Source organism: Danio aesculapii, chromosome 21, assembly GCF_903798145.1.
Source record: "Danio aesculapii chromosome 21, fDanAes4.1, whole genome shotgun sequence".
Taxonomy (NCBI): domain Eukaryota; kingdom Metazoa; phylum Chordata; class Actinopteri; order Cypriniformes; family Danionidae; genus Danio; species Danio aesculapii.
The window spans coordinates 5,984,058-5,998,123 of NC_079455.1; the positions used below are offsets into that span (position 1 = coordinate 5,984,058).

General features: G+C 35.9%; 1 protein-coding gene across 3 annotated transcripts in view; it reads right to left on the bottom strand.

Annotated features, from left to right (window-relative positions):
* The window catches only part of rbm27 (RNA binding motif protein 27), a 50,174-nt gene that overhangs the window by 12,417 nt on the left and 23,691 nt on the right, over positions 1–14,066 (bottom strand). For 2 of the 3 annotated variants that reach the window (XM_056446088.1, XM_056446090.1), the window contains 9 exons: positions 10,601–10,747; positions 10,373–10,514; positions 6,355–6,508; positions 6,002–6,205; positions 5,644–5,775; positions 4,697–4,822; positions 4,500–4,574; positions 1,755–1,922; positions 652–756 (listed from right to left, as the gene is read on the bottom strand). In XM_056446088.1, the coding sequence (XP_056302063.1) occupies positions 652–756; positions 1,755–1,922; positions 4,500–4,574; positions 4,697–4,822; positions 5,644–5,775; positions 6,002–6,205; positions 6,355–6,508; positions 10,373–10,514; positions 10,601–10,747 (1,253 nt within the window). The remainder of the gene's footprint in view (positions 1–651; positions 757–1,754; positions 1,923–4,499; positions 4,575–4,696; positions 4,823–5,643; positions 5,776–6,001; positions 6,206–6,354; positions 6,509–10,372; positions 10,515–10,600; positions 10,748–14,066) is intronic. The other variant, XM_056446089.1, reaches the window with a different exon arrangement.

The following is a 14,066-nucleotide window of genomic DNA, read 5'->3' on the forward strand; positions in this document are numbered from 1 at the left end:
TACAGAGTAAAACATGTCATTTATTGTTGCCAGCAGGTGGCGTAATAAATGTAACTGGATATTGGCATGTAAACGTGTTTAGGTCAGGACTGTTATCAAAATGTTCAGGTCAGGACTGCTATCAAAGTGTGGATTTTGAGACAGATCAGACAATGCATGCATGCGGAACATCAAAGCCACGGACACACCCTTTGACGAAAATTCTAGATCTTTGCTATTTAACGTCGCCAAGGCCTTTAGATGACAATAGCCAATTTTGGTGTTGATCTGATAAAATTACAAATATCCGACTTTCTGTTGGGTTTCGGATTTTGCTCCAAGAGACTTTGTTGTAGCATGTTTGATGTGTGTGGCAATTTTCGTATGCGTGCGTGAATTGTAGCTCCGGGGCCACTTCGTCAAAAGTGCATAGGTGGTGCTGTCGAGCCATTTTGCCACACCCACTTTTGAAACCTCTAACAAATGTACATTTTCGCCACTTCTGGGGCGTGTGCAAAGTTTCGTGAGTTTTCGAGCATGTTTAGAGGAAGAAGAAGAAGAAGAAGAAACAGAGCAATTCCAAATAGGGCCTACACACTGTAGGTGCTCGGTCCCTAACTACATTTTAGATCAGATAAACAGGTAATAGTGATAAAAAAAATGGCTGCTTACTTCCACCTGCAACAATCCCAACCTCCTCTTGAGGTCAGTGGTGTCTTCTCCTGATGTCAGCTTCTTATGGAAGTCCAACTCGGCGTCAAGCAATTCTTTCTGTGCCTACAGAAAAGACAAGTGTTAATTATACTGGAAAAAATTACTGAAATCCTAATAAAGCATAAATAGCAATCCATGTCACCACAGATGACTGAAAGAAGATCTTATAACAGCTTGTGATTTTGTGAGACTATGGAGAGGTATACAGTAATATCTGTATTATTCAGAGTCCACAGAAATGTAGGAAATTAAATGAATGTTAAATTAAGTGGTAATATGTTTCCCAACATGTTCCCACATTAAAGTCACAGAACATGCACAGCATTCTGACAACACAACTTTTACAATTTGCCAAACAAAGCCACTTTCCTTAATCTTAATTAACCTTAGACACCTTTTATGTTATAAAGCTGCGGTCACACTGGGCTTTTTTTTCCCATAGACTTCCATTCATACGCACGCGAATACGTCAGACCGGAAACACAAGGTCATGCGTCAAGTTTCGCATGTCGCTGCGGCGCAAAGTTCAAGCTTGGTGAACTCTGACCTGCGAAATCGCATCAGTTGACTGCGTGAGACCAATCGAAGATCAAAACATGACCTCTCTGGGCAGAAATTTAAAACATAAAGCAATTGCTCGCTTTTTAAAATATCTAATAAGCTTGTTTAATCCCGCCCCTTTTCGCTGTGCCGCACGACAGAATTTCACACACACAAACTCTGGTGAGACTGCAGCTTCAGGCAGTGGTGCTCAACCCTGTTCCTGGAGATCGACATTTCTGCAAAGTTCAGCTCCAACCCTGATCAAACACACCTGAACCAATTACTTAGCATCTGAACAGCACTTGGTAATTACAGGCAGGTGTGTTTGATATGGCTTGCAACTGAAACCTGGAAGAAGGTCGATCTCGAGGAACAGGGTTGGTCACCCTTGTTATGAGTTAAAAGTTATTTTCGGTTGATAAAAATAAGGGGGAGGAGGGTCTAGATTATTATTAACAAAACAAATTCTACTATAATCTATGGTGTGACAAAAGAATCTCCTTTGTGAACTGCCTTACGTCTGTTTTTGACTTGGATTGTGTTGTGTTGGCAGTAGCTTGTGCGGTCGGGCTGATCTCGTTCTTCAGCTGAGAGATCTTTTCTGTCAGTTCTTTGAGAGTCTTCATGATGTTGGCCCTCTCCTCTGGCTTCATTCCTCTGTTTTTCTCCAGGCGGTTTATCAGGACCTGTAGAAGGAAGGTCAGGTAAGTGTTGGTAACCTTCTTACATTTTTCTTTTTTTTAACCAAAACCGAATCAGAAGCAACATGAGTACTAGAGCAGGGTCATATGATGACCCATACATTGCTTAGCCTTATTGAATACAACCTTCATAGAGCTCTCTATTGAATTACTGTATTTTCTGGACTATAAGCCGCAAATTTTTTCCTAGGTTTTGAACTATGCGGCTTATACAACGTTGCGGCTATTCTGTGGATTTTCCTTCCACCGCTAGGGACGCTCTAACTGGAATTAGAATAAAAAGATAGACGATAAATGTATGCAAAGAAAAATAGACCACGCTACTTTTTCTTTAGCAGATAGAACATGCACAACCAATTACTAACTGGTAATTATTTTCAAATCCTTGCCCCTTCATCATGGAAACCACAGGAAGAAGTTATTATGATGCAAGTTTTATGTTGAAGGCCATCAAGCTTGCTATGCAGGAAGGAAACCAGGCTGCTGCACGCAAGCTTAGCATCAATAAATCTATGGCGAGACGTTGGAGGTGGCAGCGGGAAGAGCTCATGCAATGCTAAAAGTCGAAAAAAGCTTGACTTGAAAATGTTCTACAAAACTGGATGAACACAGAGCAGGTAGCCGAGGTGTATCCACTGTACAGATCCAACTGAAAGCCAAAACAATCGAAATTTCTAAGTTTTCAACATAGATATCTGCTGTTTATAGCTTGGTGCGGCTTGTATATCTTTTTTTTTTTTTTTAAATAGAGCAGATGCGGCTTATATACAGGTGCGCTCTATTGTCCAGAAAATACGGTAATGTTTTTTATTATATTGTTGTATTGAATGTTTTATATTCAAATATATTGTTAAGGATCCTTAACAATATATTTGTGCTTATACAAAAGATTAGTCAGTACTAAAGCTAAAACTGAAACTAATCTAACAAAATAATAAATAATAGTTAAGATCAAATTTAAGTTATACAAATTTGTGTATATATATAAATATATATATTAAAAAAGGCCGACACAGTGGCGCAAAAAGTAGTGCTGTCGCCTCACAGCAAGAAGGTCGCTGGTTTGAGCCTTGGCTGAGTCAGTTGCCGTTTCTGTGTGGAGTTTGCATGTTCTCCCTGCATTCACATGGGTTTCCTCCGGGTGCTCCGTTTCCCCCCAGTCCAAAGATATGTGGTACAGGTGAATTGGGTAGGCTAAATTGTCCGTAGTGTATGATTGTTTCCCAGAGATGGGTTGTGGCTGGAAGGGCATCCGCTACGTACAACATATGCTGGATAAGTTGGCGGTTCATTCCGCTGTGGCGACCACGGATTAATAAAGGGACTAAGCCGAAAATAAAATAAACGAATGAATGATACAATTATAAAAAAAAAAAATATATATATATACTTAATATTATGTTAATATTATATATATATATATATATATATATATATATATATATATATATATATATATATATATATATATATATATATATATATATATATTATAATTTATAAAAAACTAATTTAAAGAAACATCAAAAAATATTACATTAAGTTGAATTTTGTGGTTTGTAATTTTTTTGTAATAACTCATTTGAATTTAAATGCGTTCTATTCCCAAAGATGTTCAGTGAGCAAACTCTTATTTTAATGGATATAATGGTTTAATAAAACTATTTTGTTTAAATCCATCAAATATTATTGCCTATATTCACTGAAAAAACTGTATGAAATATAGCTGTAAGCAGCAATTAAGGGGCCAAGCAGTTCAGACCCATAATGAGCAAAGCAGTCCACAGGCAGAATGAGCAAAGCAGTCCAACGGCCAAAAGCAACAAAGTTAGTAAGGAGCATCAGACCAAGTGAAACAAATGAATTATGTTTTACTTAAAATATCAGAAAATCATGAAAACAATAAATGATTGATTGGTTAATAACTTTTTACCAATAGGTGGCATTCAACCATTACTCCCTTTGACTTCACATTTAATCTTAAATCTAAATCACAGGTGTCAAATTCAGTTCCTCAGCTCTGCATAGATTAAGGTTCCAACCCTAATTAAACACACTTGATCAAACTAATTGAGTCTTTCAGGCTTGTTTGAAACCTACAGGTAAAGCTGCAGTCACACTGGACTTTTCTCCTCATAGACTTCCATTCATACGCACGCGAATGCGTCAGACCTGAAATGCAGGCTTGTGCGACAAGTTTTCGCAGTTCGCTGCGTTGGAAAGTTCAAGCTTGGTGAACTCTGACCTGCGAAAACCGCATCACATAATTGCGTGAGACCAATTGAAGATCAAAACATGACCTCTCAGGACAGAAATTTAAAACAAACCATTCGCTAGCTTTTTTTAAAAATGTCTAATAATCTTATTTAATCCCGCCCCTTTTCGCAGCGCCATACAACAGAATTTCGCAAGCTCAAACTCTAGTGTGACCGCAGCTTAAGTGTGTTGAAGCAGGGTTAAAACTAAACAGTGCACTGCTGCGGCCCTCCAGGAACTGAATATGACACCCCTGATCTAAACGAGGAAAAACAGGCACTACAGTAATGATATTACCCATCATACCTTCTGACATTCAATCTGTTTTTCAAGCATTTCTTGTTTCTTCTTTCTCATGTCTTGCTGCAGTTTCAGTGCCTCCTGAGGGACAGAGATCAGACGTCATGTTAGTGCACTCATAAGTACATACCAGACTGTGCAATCCAAGCAGGTGGAACAGATGCTATCGGCTCATGGGGTGAGAAGGAAAAGGTAAACCTCACCTGCTTCTTTTTCAGAACCTCTTGAGCTTCCAGTGCTTTGCCAGTTTTTCCCAATGATTTTGATGCAGCTTTCAACACGGTGCGAGAGAACGGACCTTTCACTAAACTTGAAGGTGGTGTCAGTCCCTTGTTTAAAAGATAAATAGAAACAAATGTTAATTAGAAACACTTAATTTATGTGTATTTGTCTTTGTGTATATATATATATATATATATATATATATATATATATATATATATATATATATATATATATATATATATATATATATATATCGTGTGCTAAGTTATTATAACTATAATTTTTAAAAATATTCATAACCAAAATACACATTTCTATATATAATATATGTAAGAGTGTAACGAATCACAGTTGATCCGTCATCCATTCGGATCATGACCTATGGTTTGGCATGCCTGTGACCCGGGTATTGATAACTTTATTTTACTTGTAGCTTAATCCTAAATTTGTCATGATCGCTGACAGATTGCCTCCCGCGTCATTAAAATCCCATGTATGAAAGCAATTTGTCTTCCCTGTAAAATAGAAGTTGTGGTGGCTTTAGGTTATTAAAGGTGTTTTCTGTGGCTACTTGTTTAGCATAGAGTGTATACTTAATTCAATAGTGTATACTTAATTCAATATAATTCAAACATCCACGCAACCTAAATAATAAATGATCATGATTTGCATATGTTAATTAATTCTTCAATGCGCTGCATTCACATCTGCGTTTGATCGAGAAAGGATTTTGGACTGCCAGATTTTCTTGTATGTTTGAAGTGTGTGGTAGGGGGCCCAACCTCATAATTTTTCATAGGGCTCAAAATCACTCAAATAAGTTTAGATATTTATATTTAAAAAAAAAAACCCATCTGATTCTAATGCTAGAATGGAGTTTCTCATTTGTGTGCAAACAATCAATTTTATTTAATTATTTTTTTACCACTGAGGGTTCTTGACTTGGACTGGTTGGTTCAGTATTGCCCGTGATGCCTGCGGTTGCTGTGGCAGCATGGTGTTTTGGGAAGGTCTTATTCAGGACATAAGATGCTGCAGGGTGCTGCTTGTTAATAACCTAGAAAAAATAAAATAAAAATCTGTCAAAGCATGCAGAAGAATGGCAAGAAATATAATGAAAAATAATATGACAGAAAAATAGAGCTGGGTAATAAGATTCCATCTTCTTTATAAGAACAACACAGTGAATTTGCTGGAATTAGCATACATTACTTAATCCCTTGCTGTTTTTAACATGATATTCCACCAGTAAATATCAATAGCATCACTATCTTCTGACAAACCTTGTGTGTCGGGGGATGTTGTTGTCCAGGGTTTGTGCTCTGACTGGGTCCCTGCTCCTGTGCGTTGGCTGTGGCCTCTCTATGCCAGTAAACTCTGATGAAGCGGTTATTGAGAACGGCTTCAGTGCTGGAGATAGCTCTCCTAGCCTCGTCGTTGGCTGTATATTGGATCAATGCTGCCTCCGGATCGCCACCAAACACCACCTGTGGACATGACATGACAGGAAGCACAATAACAGCAACAACAAAAACATTAAGTGATTTTTTACATAGTAAAACATTACATAAAAATAAAATAAATATACACATAAATGCAGATGTAGTGAGCAAAACTGATATAGCAGAATACTTACCTGAATATTGACTATTGTGCCAAACTTGCTGAAGTGCTCATTGAGTTTGGTGATGTTGTTAAGCTCACGAGGGATTCTGCGAACTTCTAGTTTGGTGTTGACATAGAGGTGCTTTTTCGGAAATGTGGGTTTATGCTGGTTATTAAAATTTGGCCTGTAAAGTTGAAAAGTCTTCATTACATCACAAATCAGGAAATCTACCCATTAATGTACCCATTGTGTATATATGCATTGTGGATATACAGTATGAATATAAAACATTATACATTATACAAAATAAAAAAAAAATTATACATTTTTAGTTTTAAAAGTTGGTGGTCACACAAGTATTTTTCATATTAAAAATTCAATTATATCTTATTGTGACATAATGGTCATTCTCCAATAGGCTGTTTTGAGTCTTTTTTTAGTCTGAACTAAAATATATTTGCCTGTCATCGAGGAGGTATATACTGTATAAGCCATGTTACATGAAAAAATAAATGCTATAGTGTTTGTCAGCATACTATAGATAATTACTTGAATTAAACTGTCGTAACTGAATTAACTGTAACTGTTGTTGCTGTCTTACCAGACCCACTAGTTTTTCACAATTTCTTTTGTGATTTTTCGCGATAAAAATGACTGATTTTGAGGTGGTAATACGCTTATTTCACGCGGCCGCCATTTTAAAGAACCAAAGCGAGGCTGTGGTGGGAAGAAACGCGGAAGTATAGGACCAGCACTGTAAACATTGCAGTGACATGCTGTGGACTACAAACCTCCAGCTGTTGCCGAGATTTCAAAATACAGATATGGTGTAAACATCACTTTAATATCAGTCAGTACGTTTAATTTAAACAATTAAAAGCAATTTAGCATCAAACAACATCACAAGCTCTGTAAGAGTAATATGCTCAAGTGTCCTCCTAGGCTTCAGTTCATGGCAGCAAGTAAACAGAGGGGACGCTTCCCTGCTTCAGACTATGTGTTGGTGAGCGATAAACACTGCAGTCCTCTGTAGCACACCCTCGTGTTGTCCCGGTACTGAAGTTTTAAAACAGTCTAATTCCTGCTAAGTTAAAATTGAAGTGCCGCTGAGCGCGGATGACTCGACTGATCTTCACGGCTGCTTCGCGATCCAGTCTCCATGTATCTTGTGTTTGCACTCAGTTTACCTCTCTTCACCCAGTGCAAACACAGATACACGGAGACTGGAGCGCAAGCGCGAAACAGCCATAAGGATCAGTCGAGTCATCAAGCAGATCGCTCGGCTGTGTTTGTGTTCAGTAAACAGCGGAGGGTGAACTGATGACCTTCTCGGCCAATCACAAGCATATCTGTTGAGCACGTGACCACAATGGCCAATCAGCGCTGTTTTAAGAAAGCCATCAACAGTGCTTTAAATGTTAGCGGGAAATTGACAAATTTTCTTTTAATTCAGTAACGTGACAAGTCTAATATAGTGAAAGAATCAGTTCATTAACTTGAGTTTGATAAATGGCGTCTAAAACGTGTGTTTGGGAAAGAAAACGCTAGCTAACTAGTGCCGTTTCCCTTAACTTAGCTGAAAATGAGCTCTGATATCCCTTTATATTTTCACCATTCATTCAGAACGGACCTTCGGGTCACTCAGAAGGCGGTGAAATTATAAATTTGTGTCTCGTTCTATTCGCTGATAAGATATACAACCAAGTACACAACGTTCTAATGTAACTCCCAATGATACTTCCGGGTTTCTTCCCACCGCAGCCTCGATTTCGCTTTTAAAAATGGCAGCCGCGTGAAATCAGTCTATTCCCAAAATTTTGTGGACAATTTTGCGATTAAAAATATATACAATTATAAAAAAAAAATAATAATTATATATATACATATACATACATATACATATACATACATATATATATATACAGTTAAAGTCAGAATTATTAGCCCCTCTGAATTATTAGCCGACCTGTTTTTTTCCCCCAATTCCTGTTTAACGGGAGAATATTTTTTTCAACACGTTTCTAAACATAATAGTTTTAATAACTCATTTCTAATAACTGATTTATTTTATCTTTGTCATGATGACAGTAAATAATATTTGACTAGATATTTTTAAAGACACTTTTATATAGCTTAAAGGGACATTTAAAGGCTTAACTAGGTTAATTAGGTTAACTAGGCAGGTTAGGGTAATTAGGCAAGTTATTGTATAACGATGATTTTTTCTGTAGACTATTAAAAATATATATAGCTTAAAGGGGCTAATAATTTTGACTTAAAATGGTTTTAAAATAATTTAAAACTGCTTTTATTCTAGCCGAAATAAAACAATTAAGAATTTCTCCAGAAGAAAAAATATTATCAGACATACTGTGAAAATTTCCTTTCTGTGTTAAACATCATTAAGGAAATATTTAAAAAAGAAAAAAAATTTAAAGGGAGGCTAATAATTCTGACTTCAACTTTATATATATTATTTACCATATTAGGTAGCCTATGTTAGGTGTGCAATCTGACACAATGACAATGACACAGATCATAAAAATAAAGCTTCTTTATCTTGGTCTCAAGACAAGATCTAAAACGGTAGGGATTAAGCCAAAGAAGGCTGTATAACTAAGTTTTATGCAAGAACTTTTTCTCTCTCTCAAATTTCACTCACCGGAGAATCTGACATGTACCTAACTCGGGACTTGCGTTAGGGCTTCCTCTACAGTAATACACCTAAAACACTGATTGCCGTAGAACTCCTCGAAGGGGAAAAGTTCTCTCGTTTGCAGGAAAATCCCATTTATCGATTTCATGATGAACATCATAATACCATCTCTTGCACTTCATCCACGTCTGTTTACTGCACAGGCTGCAAAACAACTCCCGCCACCCTCATGTAATGTGATTTTTCAGCTTTTTAATAAATTTGCAACAATTAAAAATAACTTTTTTTGCACATAATCATTATGGGGTATTGTGTGTAGAATGTTGAAGAAATAAATGAATTTAATCCATTTTGGAATAAGGCTGTAACATAAAAAATGTGGAAAAAGTGAAGCGCTATGGATACTTTCCAGATGCCCTGTATGCATCCACTGAAAATACTGTTTATATTTTAAAGACAGGTTATGGCTAGGCCCACACGAAATCTGCGTGCGCAGAATTCCGCAGATTTTTAGCCCATCATTAATTCTGTTTATTTACTTGAGTAAATGTGTGTAAATCTATATTTATTCAGTTTTTAAATTAATTACAGTAAAATTATTGAGTAATATGAAAATGTTCATCTGATTTATGTACAATGTAGTTTGTACAGTAATATTTTCTGTCTTTTAGTAGAGATATTATATGAGAGACTTGCTTTGTTTACCAAATAAAGTGAATCTAATTGGATTTGAATTTTAAACATTAAATAAAAGTTAAAATGGTGTTATTTTTTATTTCACATATTAAAGGTCTTAGTTATGATACTGCCAAAATTCTCCACAGAAATAGCAAAAAACGTCCGCACATTACGTCTGGCCCTAGTTATGGCTTTTTATTTGTTTTCCTGTTAACATATATAAAGTGGCTTTGACACAATCTACATTGTAAAAATCGGTATAGAAATAAAAACGACCTGACATGCCAGAACATCATCTGTTCACAGGTTAGTATCATGGAGCACTTTTAAACAAATGTAATAGTAAATAATAATAATTAAACCATTATGATAAATAGAGCTAAAAATTTTATTATAAATAAATGACTAAATAAAATTAAATAAAAATTTTAAAGATTTATTGAGATGTATAGTATGGATTTTGGCTAGATTTGGTAGCTATACATAAACAAAGGAGAATTAAGACCTGTTTAAAAATAGATTTAAGACCTACAACACAATATTTCAGTAAATTTAACACTTTTTAAGGCCTAAAATTTGGAATTTGAGATTTAGGAGATTTTAAGTCCCCGCAGAAACCCTGGAATTGACCCGAACCATTAGACCAGTGTATGTTCACACCTCTACTTTAAAGACACAATATGTTTTTCTAGACACTACATGCTTATCACTCACTTGTCCATCCAGGGTTTTTTGGCCTGTGGTCCATCTGTAGACGGTAGACATCTCTTCCTGTTCTCTTGCTCAGAGTTGTACCTCAGCTCACTGTTTGATACACCCGTGACTGATGGCTCTGTCTGGATCACTATGTTAGCTGCTAAAAACACAAAGAAAACCGATCAGTTAAAGAATCTCTTGTGAAATCCACAAGCTAAATCTTTGTAGACCTGAACATTCTTATACCTCGAGAGTTTAGTCCATCTCCAGAGGTGAGTCCAATAAGGTTGGGTCTCTGTGTCTGGATGCGAGGGATGAAATGACGGTACTGAGCTCTGCCAGGTCCGGTCAGTCCTGGAGACTCTGGGTTATAGGCCTCAGGGTCATAGTTGTCTGTTTGCAGCAGAACAAACACATGATTAACCATATGAACGAAGTAAAAAAACAAACACTTCTTACAGCATGTAAGTTCTTTCCTTTTGATTTGATAAATGCATTTAAGGGTGCTTTCACACCTGTTTTGTTCTGAAACAGGGATTCAAATTGTTACAGTGTTGCACTTTGTGCGGTTCGCTTTCACACAGCTAAGTTTCTAAACGGACCAAAAGAGCTAAAACAAGTCACATGCGAGTAAACTCTCTTCACATTGGTCAGAGTTTCAGGGTTTATTTTGCAGAGTCCCGCTCAGCTGTCATGTGTCCTTATTTTAATTTATGGCAATGAGCGACAAGACATTAAAAGTGGAAAGCTGCACTTTAATTTTGATTGGTGACACCCACAGACATTGTCATCAAGTATAAATCAGAGGTAAGACTTTCTCATACAGAGCCCTTGGCTAGAATTATGCATTATAGGCTTTACATTATAGTGAGAAATAACAGATAAACCAAGACTGCTGTTCAGTCAGTTTTCCTAGCGGATAAACGGCTCTCATAAATAGTTAACATGCTTTCACTTATTCCACTTCATATTTGACATGAAACGCACATTTAGCGGTAGGAATGACGTCTCACCCCACTCATAATTCTCTCTTCATATAGCCATATCCATATTAAATATCCATAATACACTGTGATATAGCCACGCTTGGATCATTTTGCTTTCCTACTTCAATTGGTCCACTCCTGAGCTCATTTAAATCGAGCCGAGACCACCTCATTCAGGCGATCTTGGACCGATTGTTTTGGCGCGGATCTGAGCGCGATTGCTGGATTCACATATTCCAAATGAACCGTGCTAACTGGGGAAACGAGACAGGTTCCGAAACAAAAGTCTAGGTGTGAAAGCACCCTAAGCTACAGTTGAAGCTTACAGTATTAGCCCCCTTTTGAATTTTAGTTTTTTTTTTTTTTTTTTGCAAATTTCACAAATGATGTTTTAAAACAGAGCAATAAAATATTCACAGCATGTCTGATGATATGTTTTCTTCTGGAGAAAGTCTTATTTGTTTTATTTTGGCTAGAATAAAAAAATTATTAAAAATAAAAAAACATTTTAAGGTCAAAATTATTAGCCCCCTTAAGTTTTGTTTTCCGATAGTCTACAGCAGTGTTTCCCAACCCTGTTCCTGAAGGCACACCAACAGTCCACATTTTCAACCTCTCCCTAATCAAACACACCTGAATCAACTTATCATAACATCAGAAGAGACTCCAACACCTGAAGTTAATGGGTCAGAAAAGGGAGACATCCAAAATATGTACTGTTGGTGTGCCTCCAGGAACAGGGTTGGAAAACACTGGTCTATAGAACAAACCATTGTTTGTGTACAATAACTTGCCTAAATACCCTAACCTGCCTAATTAACCTAATTAACCTAGTTAAGCCTTAAAATGTCACTTTAAGCTGTATAGAAGTGTCTTGAAAAATATCTAGTCAAATATTATTTACTGTCATCACGACAAAGATAAAATAAATCAGTTATTAGAAATGAGTTATTAAAACTATTATGTTTAGAAATGTGTTGAACAAATCTTCTCTCCTTTAAGCAGAAATTGGGGAAAAAATAAACAGGGGGGCTAATAATTCAGAGGGGCTAGTAATTCTGACTTCTGTATTTCTTCAAATTTTCTTTACAATTACATCTTTACATCTACATACCAAACATCTTTAGAAATGGAAACGCATTTAAATTCTAAGTGAACAAAAATGACATTTTATATATTTTTGTTTCCCTTCAACTCTCCTCTTTTTGAAACTTTTATTTTGATATTTTCCCTAATGTATTCATTTGTGCGTACACATTTTTGGACTGTTATCCTAAATCATTTTGTTAGATTAACTCCAGATTTTGCTTTAGTACTGATTCATCTAATGTTTATGCACAAATATATTATTGTAAACATCCTACAGGAAATAATAATTCATTAATGTTTTCAAAAGATATCCCTCTTACCCCAATATGTATTTGAGCAGAAAACATGAAATAAGTAATATTGTGAATTTTTGTACAATTTTTCTTGTGACGCAAAGCTGAATAATCCTTAATTTGCATATCCAGTTATTATTAATAAATAATTATTATTAATACTTGATGATGCTCTGTGTTTGTTTAGTATTTAGACCCAAGCAGACCAACTATGAATCTTAACAAATGACATGGCTGTTTCTAAATGCACATATAGTCAGTTTTAACTTGAGCCTGATTTATACTCGACGCGTCCGCTTGAGTGCGTGCGACGAATGTGATGTCAGTTTGCGAAGGTTCACTTTGGGTGCGCGCAACATGATTTCGGCTGGTGGAGCGCATGATTTTTTTTTTTTTAGACTCAAGCGAACCGTTCTCGCAGCACCACGTTTGATTTGAGTTGAATATGAAACACTTTGAAGAGATTCTGTCTGGAACAGGTAGGAATGTACAGACATCTTTATGATCCGTGATCATAACCAGATGATTAATAATTCTTGGCTAGAAATTGCAACAGCCGTGGGAAAGGAAGAAAGTTTTTGTTAAAAAGTTTGGAAAAACCTGAGGGATAAGTTTGTTAAAGCCAAAAGAGGTCATGGCAAAAGTGGAGACCCAGGAAAACAATTACAGAAATATGTTTTTCCACCATTTATAGATTTTACACTGATCAATATATTACAATTTTAAATTTAAAACAATTTAATAGTTACAAAACTAAAATTAAGGAACAAATTATTTTTTGATAACTGGAAAGGAATATTTGAACCTATCAGTTTACAATATACGGATGCCCTGTTTTTCTAGGCTTTATTGGTGATAATGGTCAGGGATGTTGGACCATTATTGCCTTATTAGCATAAGTATAGGACAGAAACTAGCCAGACAGTAATGTGTAAATTGTGGAGTGGGCCAAATCAAAAAAAAAAAACTGTATTTTTTTTTAGTAAGTTTAGTTTTTGATTTTATTCTTGCTGTAATAAAATAATATATTTTTAGAGCAACTTATGTTCTGTTGTCATTAATATTTTAATAGGTAAAACTGTCCGAGATATGAACAAAAGCAAATGATGCATCAAAGTTTGATTAAAAAAATCTTGAATGGTTATAAAAATCCTTATAATCATTAAAATAACTTATTTAAAAAATAATAAAAAAATAGTTAACAAATATTGAACGATATTAATGATATGAAGTAGTTTATGGTCAGTTTCTTTTGACTGCCCCCTGTTGTTTTAAAGAATATCACAATGGCGAACGCGACAAATATAACAGCCTCGTACATTTCGTGAGGTGCGTGCACAGTCA